Source organism: Spea bombifrons, chromosome 5, assembly GCF_027358695.1.
Source record: "Spea bombifrons isolate aSpeBom1 chromosome 5, aSpeBom1.2.pri, whole genome shotgun sequence".
In the NCBI taxonomy this organism is placed as follows: Eukaryota; Metazoa; Chordata; class Amphibia; order Anura; family Pelobatidae; genus Spea; species Spea bombifrons.
Window position 1 is genome coordinate 106,412,941 of NC_071091.1, and position 17,599 is coordinate 106,430,539.

A 17,599-nucleotide genomic window follows, 5' to 3' on the forward strand; every position below is an offset into this window, starting at 1 on the left:
ACCGGGCGGAGAATGCATTCTTTAATATGTAGTCCATACGCATGGAAGGTTCCCGTTAGACATCCCCTCTCCGAGGCGTTCCCCGAGCCGGCTGCCGGTAACTATGTCACGTGCCAACAGATATGTTCCGCCGAACACGGCTCCTGCCCAATACATAGCTGGGGGGAGGGGCAATTGCATATGGGGGGTTAATGGTACTTAAACATACCAAAATCAGTACAGTACATGAGACCCCCCACCAGAGGGGCAGCTGCCAAGGGGTGCGTTTCACCCACCCGTCAACAACACCCCTGCATCTACTTCTGCTTCCGGGCAGCCTTGAACCAAAAAACACCACTGGATATGATTAACCCTTTATCATACATCAAACACCTGGAAGATATGTTATTAGACAGGATAATGGATCATAGAGGCTGTCTGTAGGGAAGATGAGCGATATATAACGCGTGGGACACACAAAGTACGTAGAGGAGTATATTGTAAATGATAAATGCCCCGAAGTATGTTACAAAGTATTTCCCAATTGAAAGGGTGGTGGATAAGTGGAACAGCCTTCCAGCAGAAGTAATACGGTAAGGGAATTTAGACATGCATGGGATGGGCATTCGTCTATCCTGAATATAAGACAAGTGACAAAAAAGACCCCTCAGCAGACAGAAACATCAGAAGACGAGATGGGTTTTATCTGTCTACAGATTCTAAGGCGACGGCTTAGCGATCCGGCACTAAGTTAAATCATTCTTAAGACCTGGAAAAGCCCAGAAGCGCGTTCATTATTTTCACGCATTTTCCAAATAATTCCATGAGTCCGGGGGTGTCAACAAGAAGCATAGAATCTGCCGGCAGATCGGCCCCATCCGGCCCCCGGCTAGTCTGCCCGTTTCTCCTGCTGTAACGACTCAAACCTTAATCAGTCGTTGGTCTCGTCTTAGATTCAGGAGCCGTACGTCTATCCCATGCATGTTTAATACCCTCGCTGTATCACCCTCTACCACCTCTGCTGGGAGGCTGCTCCACTTATCTATCACTCATGTGTCCCATCTGCAGCTTTTTAACGATTCAAACACACACAACACACTCAGCCATGCACCGAAACATTAGTATAACTGAAACATATTATCAATATAACATAACAACAACAAATCTCCCGTATTACCCACTTGGTCGTTTTCCGAGGAGCCAAGGTCGCCTTTATCGATGCCTTTGAGCGTTTGCTCCAGCGTTATCCACTCCCCTCTGCTGGCCAGCTGCAAGATTTTGCTGCCGGAATCCAAAATGTTCCCGGAGGCTTTTTCCGAATCAGACATTTTTTTTTTCGAAATTCTATATTTTAGCTCTAAGTATTCTATCTATAATCCTCTCGATAAAACGCTCGCATATTTAGAGTGCATTGTTGTCTACGGCGGCTTCTCTGATGGCTTTGCTCCTGCTCATTGATGTCGGTTAGGACTCCCTTCTTGGTAGGAGGTAGGAATAGTTTTCTTTTTTTCCTCCCCACTATTTACACAGACTCCCAATCGCAGGACTCCTATTAAGCCTGGCTCAATTAAACGTCCCAGACTCCTCCTGTGTATCTCCGTTTCCTTGGTACCAGCTTTTTCTAATGGGGGGGGTGGCTTTTCTTCCAGTTGAAGGGATTTTAAAACAATCTTAAACAATAAAAGACATTATTTTAAAAAATACAATTATAGGGAAATAGCCCCCCCCGAGAACCTTAAAGAAAAAATAATTTAAAACTATTTTTTTAATCGTATTACCATTTAATAATAATAAAAAAATAAGTGTTAACTACGTTGTGTTCTTCAGTTGAAATTTTAGGTTGTAAATAGTTTCTTGGATAATTTTGTCAAAGGCGCGAGAAAAAAGGATAAAAAAAAAGAAAAAACAAAGAAAAGCAATCAGAATTGGGACAGAGAGAAAGAATTATAGACTGAAACAACACAAAAAAAAGTACTAAAGCAATATAAATATATATTTTTACAAATAAAATATGAATAATTGTTGCAGATTTATGTCATATTTTAATTGATTGGGATTTTAATTTTTTTTTTTTATATTTAATTTTCAGTAAATTGGTTTGATAGCGTTTGGTATTTTGGGGGATTTTCCGTTATACATCAAATTGATTCCTGTCCATTGTATTAATAAAATCATGGAGAATTATATCCCAGGTCAGACATGGAGAGTTACCTTGGTATTATCATAAAGGGGCAACTTGGCCCTTGTATGAAAACTCAGACAGCTCACCTCTTCATTGTTTAGTGAATAAACTCCTAAACCAGGGTAGAGGGTCATAAACATATTACAGATGTTACAGGAGGAGTAAGGGGACCTAAATCTATCTATAAGGGGACCTAAATCTCTCTTTATCTATAAGGGGAACCTAAATCTCTCTTTATCTATAAGGGGAACCTGAATATTAGATTATTCACCGTGGAAGATTAAGTCCGGAACGTCACTTTCTACTCCGATATTCTGCAAGGCAGAGAGCGCCACCTAGTGCATTTCCGGGGTTTTTCACTTTTTCTTTACCTGTTGCAGCGTTGAAACCGATAGAAACATAGAATATGATGGCCGACACCATCCGCCCGTTATTCCTGATTTCTGACATTTTGGGATGCGGACGAAGAAAGAAGAGAGAAGAAAGAAGATGAACAAGAAGATGCGAGACACGGATGTGGTCGGCAGAGAAGGTAGGGAGCTGTTGAAGTTCGGATGAAAAAGTTTTAGTTTTTGCGTTCGTTTGCTGAGGGCTCCGGCCTTGTTATCGGAGATTCGTACGAATTTCGGTAAATTTGCACCTCTTTATTTAATTGCCTGTAAAATACAGGGAATTTATTTCAAAGGAGGAGAAATGTTAGAGCAAGAGGCTCAGGTGGAATGTAAGGAAGTGGAACAGCCTCCCAGCAGACATGGTAGAGGTTAATACACTGAGGGGATTTAAACACGCTTGGGATGTATGATGGGTCTGATCGCCCTGCAAATTCTGCCGTTTGCTTCAAAGGCATCGACCGGCGATTAATTTCCAGGAATTATCTCTGATTATAAACCGAGCCGAAATGATATAAATATCTTATCGAGAACATTTATACGATCCCTACGGGGATTCACGCAGAAGGTTAGGGTTCTACCAACGTTCCCTCTTCCCGTCCTGCAGATTATCGCGTCGGCGAAGAAGGAAGGAGAGAAACGCGGGTTTGTTACAGTCATAGAAAACCATTTAAAGGCTTCCGGGAATCGTCTGAGCATCAGGCGGGACGTTTACAGGAGAACCGCCAGCGCCAAAGCATTATTTATTAAATCTGCCCCTGACTTTTTTTCCGCCCCAAGGTATAAGGCATAGCTCCCTACTGTCCTTTTTTTTTAAGGCAGTCCTAATTTCTGTGCATGTTCCTGCTGTCCCACTTGTGTCATCGGCCCAGGGAGCCGCAAAATCAATGGAGGTCTGTGCTTTTGTGGCATCCACCTTCATGGCGCCACCGATTTGGCCTCCAAATGTCACTGGGAGCCAGAAGGTAGCCCCTTCTATAAGCATACCTGGGAACTCTCTGGCTTTTGTCCGGAGACTCCGGGTGAAGAGACGTTTCTTCAGGTCACCGTCTCTCCCAGTTCAAAAAAAAAAGGGAGAGTTGACTTATTGGGGTGGAATAATCATGCTGATCCATAGAACAGGGAGTTAAGATGTCAGCTCCCGTAGTAAGGGGATTATTCCCCTTATATCTCTGAGTGCCCTCCTATACCACCCAGCGCATCACTTTTACCCTTTAACCCTATAATTGGATCTCTAGCATAGACACGGGCTGAACGGCGGTATCCGGAAATTGCTCAGTAACTAGCAGAGACCCCAAACAGCCCCTCAGACCAGTCCAGGGGCCGCGCTTCTGCATAAAATCTAAATCGAACCCATTTCTATGGAGTTTAGAAGCCTTTGTTACTCTCATACTCAGCAAATATTCTGAGCTCCTAGGATAGAGGGGCGCAGGAGTTTGAGGCCCAAATAGGGACTTGCCAAGCTGAACAGGGAGACTTGGTCGGTATGCGGTTGGGTTTGCTTTTAGGAAGTGGCTTAATTCTATATTTGCATCCAAAGCACAAGGGTCCGCAATGTGGGGTTCAGTGAACAGACCCCCTGAAGCAGTGGGGGTTTCCTATCCCAGCTGTATGACATTTGACCAAATTCTGCTTTTATTAAATTAAAACGCTTTGGTCTTTGGACAAAAAAAAAACAAACAAAAAAAAAACATCGCATCATCAAATATTTACAGTTCGGTATCTTAAATGACTGCTTCTGAATATTTTTCCTCCATTGACGGCTCCGCGTTCCATTTAAATCTGGATTATATAACAAAAAATATCCCAGCACAAAGCGGACGTCATTCAGTTCGTTGCGTTCCACGAGAAAAAAAAAAAAAAAAAACATAATAAACCAGCGATTTGAGTCAGAAAGTCCAGAAACACTAAACAAATGACACAATGTACAAAAACATTTCACAGCTACACGTGATCTCCAATGCGGGGGATGGGACATCCGTTTATTACACCATCAGAAGTATATGACTAAAAATCCCTTTATTTCTTAAAATTCTATTTTTATATAAATAAAGGGCCAGGCAGACATTGCCAGGGATTTCTTAAATAACCCCCTATATGCGAGTTATATACAAATATACATATATATACATATATTATTATATTTATATTTATATATTATTTATTTTTATTTTTTTAAAGTAAAATATAATATATAGGGAATGCCTAACATTCTTTTATTTTAATTCATTTAAAATAAAATGATTTTTTATTACAGGGACGGCTGGGTATCCTCCGAACGCTAATTTCCATATAACTGGTCTATAAGTACTCATAGGACCAATGATAAAAGGTTATGGGGGGGACAAAAAAAACACACCCCAAACTCTACTTGCAATTTATATGCTCATTTTTGTATAAAAGGCAAGTTGTAGGGAACATGTATACATTATGTTCATACGTGTGTCACAATTTCCATAATACATTTTTTTAGTGTTTTTTTTTCGTTTTTACATTTTTGGTTGCAAAACAAAAAACAAAAAACAAAAAAAAGACATTTTCTTTGCAAAACAGAATATATTAAAGTTTTAAGTCTTCATTAGGAATGTCTTCATAGTAAATACCCCCCCTTACCCCTCCATGCTGCCCCTTAGACCAGGGGCTCTAAACTACCGCGTAAATTGTTTTATATCCCAGCGGAATACCGCGATACCTTTAACAGCCTTTCTTGTTCTTTTTTGTTGTTGTTAATTTTACATTTTAGGGGCAAAAAGACTAGTTAAAAAAAAAAATCCTTGGTTTCCTGGAAAAACCGAGACGTGTTTTCAAATACCACCAGAAATTTGCATTTTAACACTAAAACTGAAAATTAAAACTACTGAGAGGCACCTGTGAGAAATCTGCAGAGACACCTTGGAGAGAGAGAACAAAAATTAACAACCTAGAGCTTCACGAAAACGCATTAAAAAAAAAAAAAAAAAAAGCCGTTTGCACAAGAAGAAAAACTGTACAAAAAAACCCAAACTTTTATTTGTGAGTTGCTTTTTTCAGTGCTAAAAAGTATTACATTTCAGCATGGAAGTTATAAGATTCTTATAGATTATACATTTGTCGTAATTCTGCAGACAGAGGACAGTGGCGTCGCCCTCCGCGGAGAGGTAGATTCAACCTGTACAGCAAGGTCTGACGCTAGCTGGTGTTGGCTGAGCAACATGGGAGTTGAAGTACACGATCAGCTAGAAGGTAGGTGTCCTCCCACCCTCGAGCTTAAGCAGGTAATAAAGATATGGATAGTGAGAGGAAAAAAAAACAAAAAAAACCCACATTCTTCAAAACCGATTTCATTTTTCTTTTCACCATTTAAAGAAATGACTTCTTAAACCAGAGAAGTGTTTTGTTAAAAATCTTGAAGTGTTTTTTTTTTTTTTTTTTTTTAAATCTGTACCATTAAACCTTTCTATCCCCAGGGTGGGTGTGTAAAAAGCAAAAATACAAATTCCTGATTAAGATCATTTTTTTTTGCAATTTTTATATATTTACATACACATATATTTACACATTTTATTTTATTTTAATTATTTTTTTAAAGAATTTTAAGTCCGGGCACAAATTTTAAAAAAATGTGCATGTGGAAAAAAAAAAAGTCCAATTTTTTTGTCACATAACCGATACTTTTTTTTTTTTTTTTTTTTTTATGCCCACAGAACAAATATTTTGACACCCACAATTTCAGAGATTTTTCTGGCTGCACTTCCTGTAGGCCCAAAATGCAAAAGCAGCAAATTGAACAAGAGAAAAATATACAATAAAATACAAAAACATCTATAGAGCGAAAAGTTGAAAAAATTTCAACCATATTATATATCCTCATAGATTTAGGAGAAAAAAAAAAAAAAAATATTCTGTACCGGACTGTCTAACCGGAATTTTACATCACATTTTTTTTTAATTACAGAATATAAAATTTTGTTCATCAGGTCTGGCTCATTGGCAAACACACACAAAAAAAAAAACCTGTTGTGTGTACAAAAAAAAAAAAAAAAAAAAGTGTGACATCACTGCTCTGGTAACATTACATCACAAGGTTAAACTGTAACTTTACAGAAGTAAACAAAAGCATCCTAGACTAGAAATTACAATCTTTTTACTTGGTTTTAATTTTTTTTGCCGTTGTCGGTACGAAGGGACCTTCATATGAAAACAATCGATAGTCCGTATCGTGAAACAGCCCGCCGACGTCATAGTTAAACCCTGTGTAGGAGGAGCGCGCGGCGAGCGTGCGCCTTGGCAGACATTCCACCTTTACATGATGCAGCATTTATTTTTATGGTTATGGGGGTCCTTAAATCGTAGCCTCTGCTTCGGCCGGTATTTTTCCAAGTACGTCAGCTGCTTGCTGTTGATGGCGCCTCTGCGCTTCCTGCAAACGAACAAAAGCCCCGTTAGCCACGTTCTGGTTTTATTTTATTTATTTATTTTTAGTAGACAATCGCAGTTCAATCCGTTTTCTCTACGGGCCGGCCGAGGACAGGCTTAACGCTGACAGGCTTTAAAGATAAAACGGATACCACAAGGCGCGCGGTGAGGACCACAAGGCGGAGGGAAAAGCTACCCGAGAAAGAGGTTAGAACGCGGGCGCATTACCGACATGCATGGGATTTTTTTTTATTTTTTTATTTTCTTCCAGAAATCCGTTTCTGGGAAAGGTTTGTCCTTCGTACAAAACAAGGAACAATTCAAACCAACATATTAAAATTTTTTTACAATATAAATTTTTTTTTTTCTAATTTTTCTGAGTACCTTTTTGGTTGGAGGGTAATTTTTTTTTTTCTTCATTTTATTTTTTCCTTTTTTGATTTTTTGTTAGTTTCTTTTTATTTATCAGATACATACTGGTGGTCGTCGAAGTCTATCGCAGTCTACTCTTCATGACTTTGATTTCAATTATCCATCGTTTCCCCCTCTTCAATCTCCAATCTACTTTCCTGGTGGCGTTAGAGACCCCATTAAACTTAATTCGGGGGAATAATCATGGTCTTGAGAACAGGAAATTTAGATGGCTGCTCTCATGGGATTTCACACAAGATAAGATTTCTAATGAAGATATAATTTTAAATCTCCCAGTTTAATGCTTTTTTTTTTTTAATTTTGATACGTCAGGGTGCTAGAACACCCACTGACGCAGTGAAGCTGGAGTTTGGACGGCACTTACTGTCTGATGAACTGGATGGCATCTTCATACTTCATTCCGCTTTCAATCAAAGCGAGCGCAACCAGAACAGGAGCCCTAAACAAACAAAAAAAAAAACACACAAAGCTGTCAACATATTGGCACAAAACGGCAAGTTTCATTACAAATACAAAGCCATACCTGCCAACTGTCCCATTTCCCACGGGACAGGCACCGTCCAGCCAAGCGGTCTTGCTTTTAGGGGCAGAGGGGCTCATGCTCTGGTTGGGGAGACGCGGCTGTCGCGGCACCGACCTCCGCTGCGGTTCCTGTATGGCCATCTTGCGGTGCTCTAAAGTTGAGCGCCACAAGGTGACTGTCCAGGTAAGGTTGGTGAATAGTCCTGGTTTTTTCCAGCCCTGCCGTCTCAACCTTGGTTTGGACACCTGAAAAATTGTGGGGGGCTCAATACTGCCCTTATTTATGAACTTCTGCCATAACATAAGGCAGACACGGCAATCGCTTTATCTTGTGGCTTAATTTGATGACATAGCAGCTCTCAGAGTAACGCAATGAGCTTCTACGGCGGCAGAGACATGGAAACCGGCGTGCGGAATTCTGACCCACGTACCGAAAACATTCGCATTGCTTGCGGTTAACCATTAAGAAATATTTTTTTGGAAAATGAACCTCAGTCTCCGATATACCTTCCTAATCCGGCCACGCAGTGAACCGCTACACAGCAGCCGGGGTCTTCGCAGAACCTCGCTTTCAGTAAATTCAGCCAATCTTCCACAATTTTGTTGGGGGGTGGAGCGCCGTCATCAAACGGCCAGTCCTTGGAAAACACAAAAAGGAGTAACATGAGACAGCCCCACGCTATCAATAAAATTAAATGTATGCAGAAGCGGCGGCATTCTGTGACTAACACAGGTTTATTTATTTTTTATTATTTTATTTATTAATGTATTTTTTATTTATTTATTTATTTTTTTACAGCAAAAAAAAAATTAAAATCACGTAAAAAAAAAATTTTGTGCTCCATTACATACATATTTAAATAGGTGTATAAATTTGGAGCATTACAAATTGAGTTAACAGCATGGGGGAGGGGCATTCCCGATAAAAATAATAATATAAAAAAAGAAAATTATAATATAAGAAGGAAAAAAAAATAAAAATAAATAAAAATCGCTTTGCTTTCTTGGTAGAAGCAAAATGTTTCATTTAACAGCAACGCGCTACATAGAGCACTAGTACTGAAATGGTTAAGTAATCACATCACAGATTAGCCATCACCCCCCAATTCTGCCTTTTTATCCATGTTCCAACTACAGAGGTTTTTATTGGAGGGATAAATATAGAACAAATATCAAAGCCTCTTTTAGGGTCAGCTATTTATAGCGTGATGTAAACACAGAACAGGCAGAGAAGGTCAGATCATTTAGAGCTTAAAACCCGGCTCGCTAGGACACGGCATTTCACAATCAGGTGTTAAAAGATATTTTACTAGAATTTGCGGTTTAAAATCAAAATAATAAAAAAGTTAAACCGTCGGTATTCTAAGCAAAGCAGACGAGTCGCGATTCCGCAATATAAGAAACATTTACGGTTTACCCCCCAGGCCGCCTCAACAGAAAAAAAAAAAAAAAAAAAATGTTCGCAGGAAGCATACTTAAGTACACTTCCTGCATACGCTCTATGACTCTCGTGGAGATTGCTATAGGCAGCAACGGCCAATCACGTGTACGCTGTTTGGCTAGCATGCATGCGATTGGCTGCTGCGACACCCATTGATGTCAGTGGAAAATCGGCTTCTATGCCTTCAGCGGGAGTGATACAGAGGGTCGGCAGGAAGTGTACTTAAGTACGCTTCCTGTTTATATTTGTTGCTTTTAGTAGAGACAGTCAGGAGCAAAAGAAAGGGGCCGATGAAAAAGCTAATGAAAAAACCTAAGTAGATTCTACTATTTGCCCTGAGTTTAGAAATACCCAATGTTTTCATGGTTATTTTTTTTTGCAAGTTATCGGGCAATAAGTACCGGTAGCGTTTTGCGATTTCAAAACCGATTTTCCCCAGATCTGGTCATTCTTCTCCCATGTGCGATTTCGGGTATCTTTAAAGCCGGCCAACGCAATTTACCCATCAAACCGTATATATTTTTTAAAAACTAGACGCCTCAAGGTATTTCAAATGCTGGTATTTTAACCCTTTCCACGCACTAATTCTACCACCAGCTTGCTGATCACACACAAAAAAATAAAAATTTATGTATGTTAAATAATTATTTTTTTTATATAAAGAACATTTTGTTTTAGATTTCTATGGTTTTAAAAGAAGGCCCCACTACTCGTGAACAAAATGATGTATAACTTGCGCGGGTTAATCAAATACAGAAAAGGGGGAAACACGTTTTAACAAACATACGGTAAAGACAACAAAAAAAATATATTTCGGTCCTTTGGTTATAGAAAACCCTTGGCACTGAAGGGGTTAAAGAGATCAATAAGCCTAACTAACAGGACAAGGCCGGGAAAAAAACCCCACTCACCATAACCGTGATGCCATCTTTCTCCAGAGGGGTCTTATCGTACGTAATTTCGCAGACTCTCACCACGGTCGTAGCGCCGTATTTCTTCAGATCCTGCATGGGACGGCAGACATTAAACGGTCAGAGGACAGCGCAGGACAAGCAGCGGCGCTACCTTCTACCCCGTCATCCATCTGCGTATAATACCTTCTACCCCGTCATCCACCCGCGTATAATACCTTCTACCCCGTCATCCATCTGCGTATAATACCTTCTACCCCGTCATCCATCTGCGTATAATACCTTCTACCCCGTCATCCATCTGCGTATAATACCTTCTACCCCGGCATCCATCTGCGTATAATACCTTCTACCCCGGCATCCATCCGCGTATAATACCTTCTACCCCGGCATCCATCCGCGTATAATACCTTCTACCCCGTCACCCATCCGCGTATAATACCTTCTACCCCGTCACCCATCCGCGTATAATACCTTCTACCCCGTCATCCATCCGCGTATAATACCTTCTACCCCGCCATCCATCTGCGTATAATACCTTCTACCCCGTCACCCATCTGCGTATAATACCTTCTACCCCGTCACCCATCTGCGTATAATACCTTCTACCCCGGCATCCATCCGCGTATAATACCTTCTACCCCGCCATCCATCCGCGTATAATACCTTCTACCCCGCCATCCATCTGCGTATAATACCTTCTACCCCGTCACCCATCCGCGTATAATACCTTCTACCCCGCCATCCATCCGCGTATAATACCTTCTACCCCGTCATCCATCCGCGTATAATACCTTCTACCCCGTCATCCATCTGCGTATAATACCTTCTACCCCGTCACCCATCCGCGTATAATACCTTCTACCCCGTCATCCATCTGCGTATAATACCTTCTACCCCGTCACCCATCTGCGTATAATACCTTCTACCCCGTCACCCATCTGCGTATAATACCTTCTACCCCGCCATCCATCTGCGTATAATACCTTCTACCCCGTCACCCATCCGCGTATAATACCTTCTACCCCGCCATCCATCCGCGTATAATACCTTCTACCCCGTCATCCATCCGCGTATAATACCTTCTACCCCGTCACCCATCTGCGTATAATACCTTCTACCCCGTCACCCATCTGCGTATAATACCTTCTACCCCGTCACCCATCTGCGTATAATACCTTCTACCCCGTCATCCATCTGCGTATAATACCTTCTACCCCGTCACCCATCTGCGTATAATACCTTCTACCCCGTCACCCATCTGCGTATAATACCTTCTACCCCGTCACCCATCTGCGTATAATACCTTCTACCCCGTCATCCATCTGCGTATAATACCTTCTACCCCGTCATCCATCTGCGTATAATACCTTCTACCCCGTCACCCATCTGCGTATAATACCTTCTACCCCGTCACCCATCCGCGTATAATACCTTCTACCCCGTCATCCATCTGCGTATAATACCTTCTACCCCGTCACCCATCTGCGTATAATACCTTCTACCCCGTCATCCATCCGCGTATAATACCTTCTACCCCGTCACCCATCCGCGTATAATACCTTCTACCCCGTCACCCATCCGCGTATAATACCTTCTACCCCGCCATCCATCTGCGTATAATACCTTCTACCCCGCCATCCATCTGCGTATAATACCTTCTACCCCGTCACCCATCTGCGTATAATACCTTCTACCCCGTCACCCATCTGCGTATAATACCTTCTACCCCGTCACCCATCCGCGTATAATACCTTCTACCCCGTCATCCATCTGCGTATAATACCTTCTACCCCGTCATCCATCTGCGTATAATACCTTCTATCCCGTCATCCATACGGAACGCAGACCAAGAGATATTTATCATTAAAATAATCAATTTAATGGCAAAAAAGGGTAGCTTAAGTAAAAATAGCGGCTTTTAATAATTAGGCAAATAAAATCCTGTAAGCTGTAACCACAGAACATCATCTTCCAAAATCCATTTATAATTCACCTTTAAAGAAGGAGATATATATATACACACACACACACACACACACACATATAATATAATATATATATATATTATATATATAAATAATATATAGAATATATAATATAAATATATATTATTGCGTGTATTTAATACATTACAGCGACCCAGCCCCCGGAGACATCTGGTTCTACGTTTGGTCCTCACAAGAACCATGACTCTCCAGCAAAGATGCTCTGAACGCAGCCACCCATATTGTATACACTATGAAAAACACCTTTATTGGGTATTTCAAGCAAAATAAATAAATATTTACACTTGGTTTCACGTAACAGTTTTGGGAAAAGTAACCCAGGAAGGAGTTTCTCGATCTGCGAAAACGTTAAACGTTTAGCCTTAAAAATATTTAATCCATAAAAAGCATTTTTACCCTAGCATATTTAAAAAAAATAGTGTCCCATAACAGCTCCGAAGAGTTTAACCCTTCCTTTACTTTTAAATATATGTATAATATGCAAAATAATATAGAATAGTAAAAATATGTGTTTTACTGGGTCAGAACCAACGAAGACACGTTTATTATTCTCTATTAAACGCTATTCCCAAAATTATTTTCACTATTGTAATAACGTTACTGGAATAAAACGTAATCCGTAACAGGACAATAATATCAGGACTTTTGGTCCCTAGAATAAAAACGAGCAAATTATTATATAATATATATATATATTTTTTTTTAACATTGTATATTGAGTTTTAAACAGAAAAATATATATAAAACTATAATAAATATTGAAGCTAGTATATCTTCGCTCCCTGGTAATAAAGCTTTTTCCCAACGCAGTCCGCGTATCTGGCGGATAGGACCACCGTATTTATCAGCCGTATTTATCAGCATAAAATCTGCAGCGGTTCTAATAAGTTCTAAAATTGGAGCAATCGCTATGGAAACCAATCAACTGTTTCTGTTGATCGGAGACAGAGTCGCTCCAACGTCCCTTTGCTAAATATCACTCCTGACCTTCCAGATCATAAAAACAACCCGTCTGCCAGCTCGCTACGGATAACTCCGACTCCGATTGTACAACCCAAGGCCGACGTATTTCTAGCATTCCGACAATTTTCAAGCAATAAAGCCAATAAAAAGCAGAAATCAGAATTTAGATGACCTTCACCCTATAATTACTGCAGGGGGGGGCTATGCAGTTGGTGGCAGCCCCGATTCTTGCCCATGTCCCATTGCCTCGCAGTAATAGGGGCAGCGAGCCCCCCGGGGTGACCCCCGGCAGCGGATACGGAGCACAAATGTAATTTGAGTTGCTATAAAATATCTAAAATGTCTTAAAATCAGAAAAAATGCATAAAAAGCCCTTTAGGTGCTGGAAACGAACGCTCCGGGCTTCTGTGCAGCGATTCCGGGAGCCAACTGTGGCTACGCATGACCTCATCTAGCATATCTGCCCTAAATATTAAACTCTCACGGCAAGTAAAGTTCCTAATAAATAAGGGGAAGAAAATAAAGCTTTTTGGTTTTTTTCTCTGTGATTTTAGAATATCGGTAAAGATGTTTAAAGGATTCGGAAACGGGCTGACTAGATGGGGCCGAATAGGGCAAATTCTAGGTAATTTTGTTACCAGAAAACAGAATGTTCGTTACTCTTGTAGAATCTCAGAAATACTGATATTTCGGAGACCGAGGCAGGGGGTATTTTTGCCCCTGTAGAACATAGGTGTTAAATTCTAAGCCTAGTCAGACGTCTTGATTTCTGCTTTCACTGCTTGAACACAGGTGAGTTTTGAGTGAACTGTATGCGCTAAAGAATGGGTAAAACTCTAGAAATCCTGGATCGGATGAGGTTTTTTTTTATAGCAATATTACTTATTGAGTAAAATAAGTATCCAATGTTAACGTGGCAGAGATCCGACGTAGACGGTAGATCCCAGTAATTGAAGACGCTTACAACTTCATACGAAGGAAGAGACTTTTTCACGTGTGCACGAAGGCCATTGGCACATAAAGGAAAGCCCATAATATGGGTAAGTCGCTGATTGTCGCCGATTAGGGTGGGGGAGAGAACTTCAGGGCAAGAAATGGATCACATAATATTGTGACCTGGAAATCTATAATAACGAGTATAGGAACAACAGAAAGTTATGAATCATAAATAAAATGTATTTTCTTCCACTAAGTGCGTGCGTGTGAGTGTGAGTGAGTGAGTAGGTGTGTGTGCGTGCGTGCGTGCATGCGTGCGAGTGAGTGTGTGCACGCGTCTTTAGAGGATCAACGTGCATAACATAAGATGAGTCACATGACTCAAACTTCTTTGGACAACCAACAGATTCCACGAATAGAATCCATTCCTCCTGAGTTACGGAGAAGGGGGGTCAAGCTTTCCGGCACCGGAGATACGTCCAACAAGACTCGACTCACCAAAAGGGAACACTCATAACATCAACGGAATCATTCGCTAGGTAACCGGATGAAGATATTTTGGCCAAAACGTGACGTTCCATAACTCCAGAACACAAGAAAAACTTCTGGAAACTTTAGAACATATGCTTTGTTTCCTTGAGGCCACCTGAGGCCACCTCAAACAATCATCTTTGACAGTAGTGAGCCCGATAGAGGAGCTCATGTTCTACGCAGCGAAAAGTAGACTTGTGCATTTGTCTTCGGGCGAACATGAAAACGAACACGAAGAGGTGGTTGACGCCAGAGGAAGACCCTGCAGGTGACCAATAGGCTCGATCGCACGGCCTTTGTAACCCCTGACAGCGAACCTATGGATTTCCGCTTCCGTTAACCCCTTCGATGCTGCGTTAGATAACAGGAGCGGAAATCCGTATGTTAAAGGGCCGTGCAAGCGACCAATAGGCTCACTTGCACGGCCCTTTAACCCCTTAAGGTGCAGCAAGTGCACCAGGAGCCTAAAAGTCTGTACCAGCGACCAACCCCTAATGAAGCAACTTGTCCGGCAGATCCCACTGGTCTCCCTGTTCTATCATTTATTAACTGATAGAACAGGGAGACCAGTGGGATCTGCCGGGTAAGTTGCAGCATTGGGGTTTTAAAAGTCTGTACGAGCGACTCTGCCGGACAAGTTACGGCACCAGGAGTTTAACAGTCTGTACGAGCGACCCTATTGGTCGCCAGCAGGGGGCTCGTCTGCCATCAACCATTGGCAGACGAGTCCCCTGCTGACGACCAATAGAGTTGCTCATACGCACATTTAAACTCCTGGTACCAGAGCTGCTGTGGTACGCGTTAACCCCGTATTAACCCCTTAACCGGGAAAAAAACGAAGAAAAACCGAGCACGAAGAACGTCCGCGAATATTCGCCCGAAGAGAAGACAGGAACAGGCGAGTATTCGCGGAATACGAAGATTTTTTTTCCCCCCGAAGACGAACACGAAGAGCCCCCTGGTGCCCAAGTCTAGCGAAAAGCACAAAACCCCCCCAAAAACCCTATCGTATAGAGAGAGAAAAATGCAATGTCAGCATGTCTCATTGGCTGTCCACCAGCGATTCAGGTCTTACCTCGATAAACGTGTTGAGGGTGGCATTGGTGGGATTATGAGTAATCAGGAACCTCATGTTCTTGTAGCAAACCTCCACCGGAGCCGGGCGATTAATACGAGCCATGGCGATACAGCAGATATAGAAAAAAAGGTGAATCCAAACAAAAAAAACCCAAACCTTATACAAAACTCAAAAACAAATATTGTGCAAAACCAAAAAATGCTGTACGGTATTTTTTTCCTCTCTTGACACAAAGTAAAAAGCAGCAAAAAAATTTAAATCCACCACACGTGTGCGAGGCCACCAGAATTTCTTAGTTTTCTCTGATGAAAAAATAGGAAAAAAAATAGGGAAAAAAAAAAAAAAAAAATTCGTGCAGCAGAAAAATAATTACATGTCCAGAAGTTTTATTGAAAAAAAAAAAAAAAATTATATATATTTGATAAATATATTTAGATAAATCCAGGTAGTGCGGATGCAAATTGTATTAACCCTTTTGTCTCAATCACGTTACCCCATCTGGATATATTATGTATTTTCCACCGAGGGCTGAGTGAGGGCTCGAGGCAGAAAGCGGCAGGCACGGGGGGCTGCGTGCGTCGGGGACCTCCGAGCGAAGGGTTCTAATGGTGGCTTCCACGTGCCGAGAAGTTGGCGCGGGGCGTTGGACAGCGTTTGTCTGTCATGCGCAGGCGGGGTGCTGGGCGTGGCAGTATTCAAAGATTTTCACCAACTGCTCCATAAATGTGAAAATTGTCCTGCAAAATAATAAAAAAAAATTAAAAATGTATAAATATGTCAGGCTGCAAAAAAAAAAAAAAAATAAATTAAAATTTAAATTATCGAAAAAAAAAAAAAAAAAACATCTGTCAGGATGCAACATTTTGCATATATATCGCAGCATTTATACGCACTTGTTATACTTGTACCCTGTACGATGAACGGCAGAAGCAGAGAAGTATAACAAGTGCGTATAATTGGTCAATATGTCTACTTTAGTCAATATGTCTACTTTAGCGCATGTTCAATGGTATATTGAACATGCGCTAAAGTAGACATATTGACTAATGGACGATGGCAATCGCACACATTTTGGGGGGTGGATGAGCGTCAAAGGTGAATGAATGTAATTTTTATAACTGAGATGTGGCAGTAATAAAATCCATTGAATAAGCCCCAAAAAGAAATTTCACACGAAAGCGGGAAAAAAAATAAATAAAAATGTCAGTTATTCCTTCTGATTGCGGGGTATTTGCAAAAACAAATAAAATAACAGGGCAACAACACGGTAAAGGTTGTAGTCTGTATGTCTAAAACGTTAATTTAGGAGAAGCTGCAGCTTCAGGTTTCACGTGTTTTGGCTGCTCGAAGCAGGCGGCCCCCTGAAATCTGGAGTATGGCGCGCATGCATAGACTGTACAGCTCTGCGGAATATGATGGCGCTATATAAAACAAACAATAATACTGGAAAGCAGTAGATATATTTAAGGGGAGGAATCTAATGAATCCCTCCAAGCAGCAGGGAAAGTGCATTTGATGGCCGGGTGTCTCCATTTGTGAAGGAACTTTAAACATGTGACTTAAAAAAAAAAAACCAAACAATTAGGTGAATGGTCTCAAAAACCACTATTTTTTCATTGAAATACAGGAAACGCAAGAGAACGACCCCCCCCCCTCCCCCGTATAAACTTAGCGCGGCGTTGATGACACGCGGTAAACAAATTATGATGACAGTCTGTTTCGGAAAAACAATCGGAGGATGCCGGCCAAGGCCGGGTCACCGGGGAGGGGAAAACCCCAAACGGCGATGTATTTATAGAGCGACGGATACAACGAGCAGCAGCAAAACTCG

At 41.2% G+C, this 17,599-nt stretch overlaps 2 protein-coding genes across 3 annotated transcripts in view; both read right to left on the reverse strand.

Moving 5' to 3' along the window:
• Window positions 1-1,307, reverse strand: part of LOC128497762 (serine/threonine-protein phosphatase 6 regulatory ankyrin repeat subunit B-like) — a 32,412-nt gene extending 31,105 nt beyond the window's left edge. Inside the window, exon 1 of the mRNA XM_053467922.1 lies at window positions 1,161-1,307. Coding sequence (XP_053323897.1) covers window positions 1,161-1,307 — 147 coding nt within the window. The remainder of the gene's footprint in view (window positions 1-1,160) is intronic.
• A 5,374-nt stretch (window positions 1,308-6,681) lies between these two features.
• On the reverse strand, window positions 6,682-15,950 carry PTP4A3 (protein tyrosine phosphatase 4A3). 2 transcript variants are annotated; one of them, XM_053466165.1, is made up of 5 exons: window positions 15,766-15,950; window positions 10,252-10,344; window positions 8,407-8,537; window positions 7,742-7,816; window positions 6,682-6,949 (listed from the first exon to the last, which is right to left on the reverse strand). In XM_053466165.1, the coding sequence occupies exons 1-5, from the start codon at window positions 15,868-15,870 to the stop codon at window positions 6,832-6,834; spliced, it is 522 nt and encodes a 173-aa protein (XP_053322140.1). In that variant the 5' UTR covers window positions 15,871-15,950; the 3' UTR covers window positions 6,682-6,831. The 2 variants fall into 2 exon arrangements, with proteins under 2 accessions (XP_053322140.1, XP_053322141.1); XM_053466166.1 differs by lacking the exons at window positions 8,407-8,537; window positions 10,252-10,344; window positions 15,766-15,950 and adding an exon at window positions 7,901-8,392.
• Window positions 15,951-17,599: the final 1,649 nt, after the last annotated feature.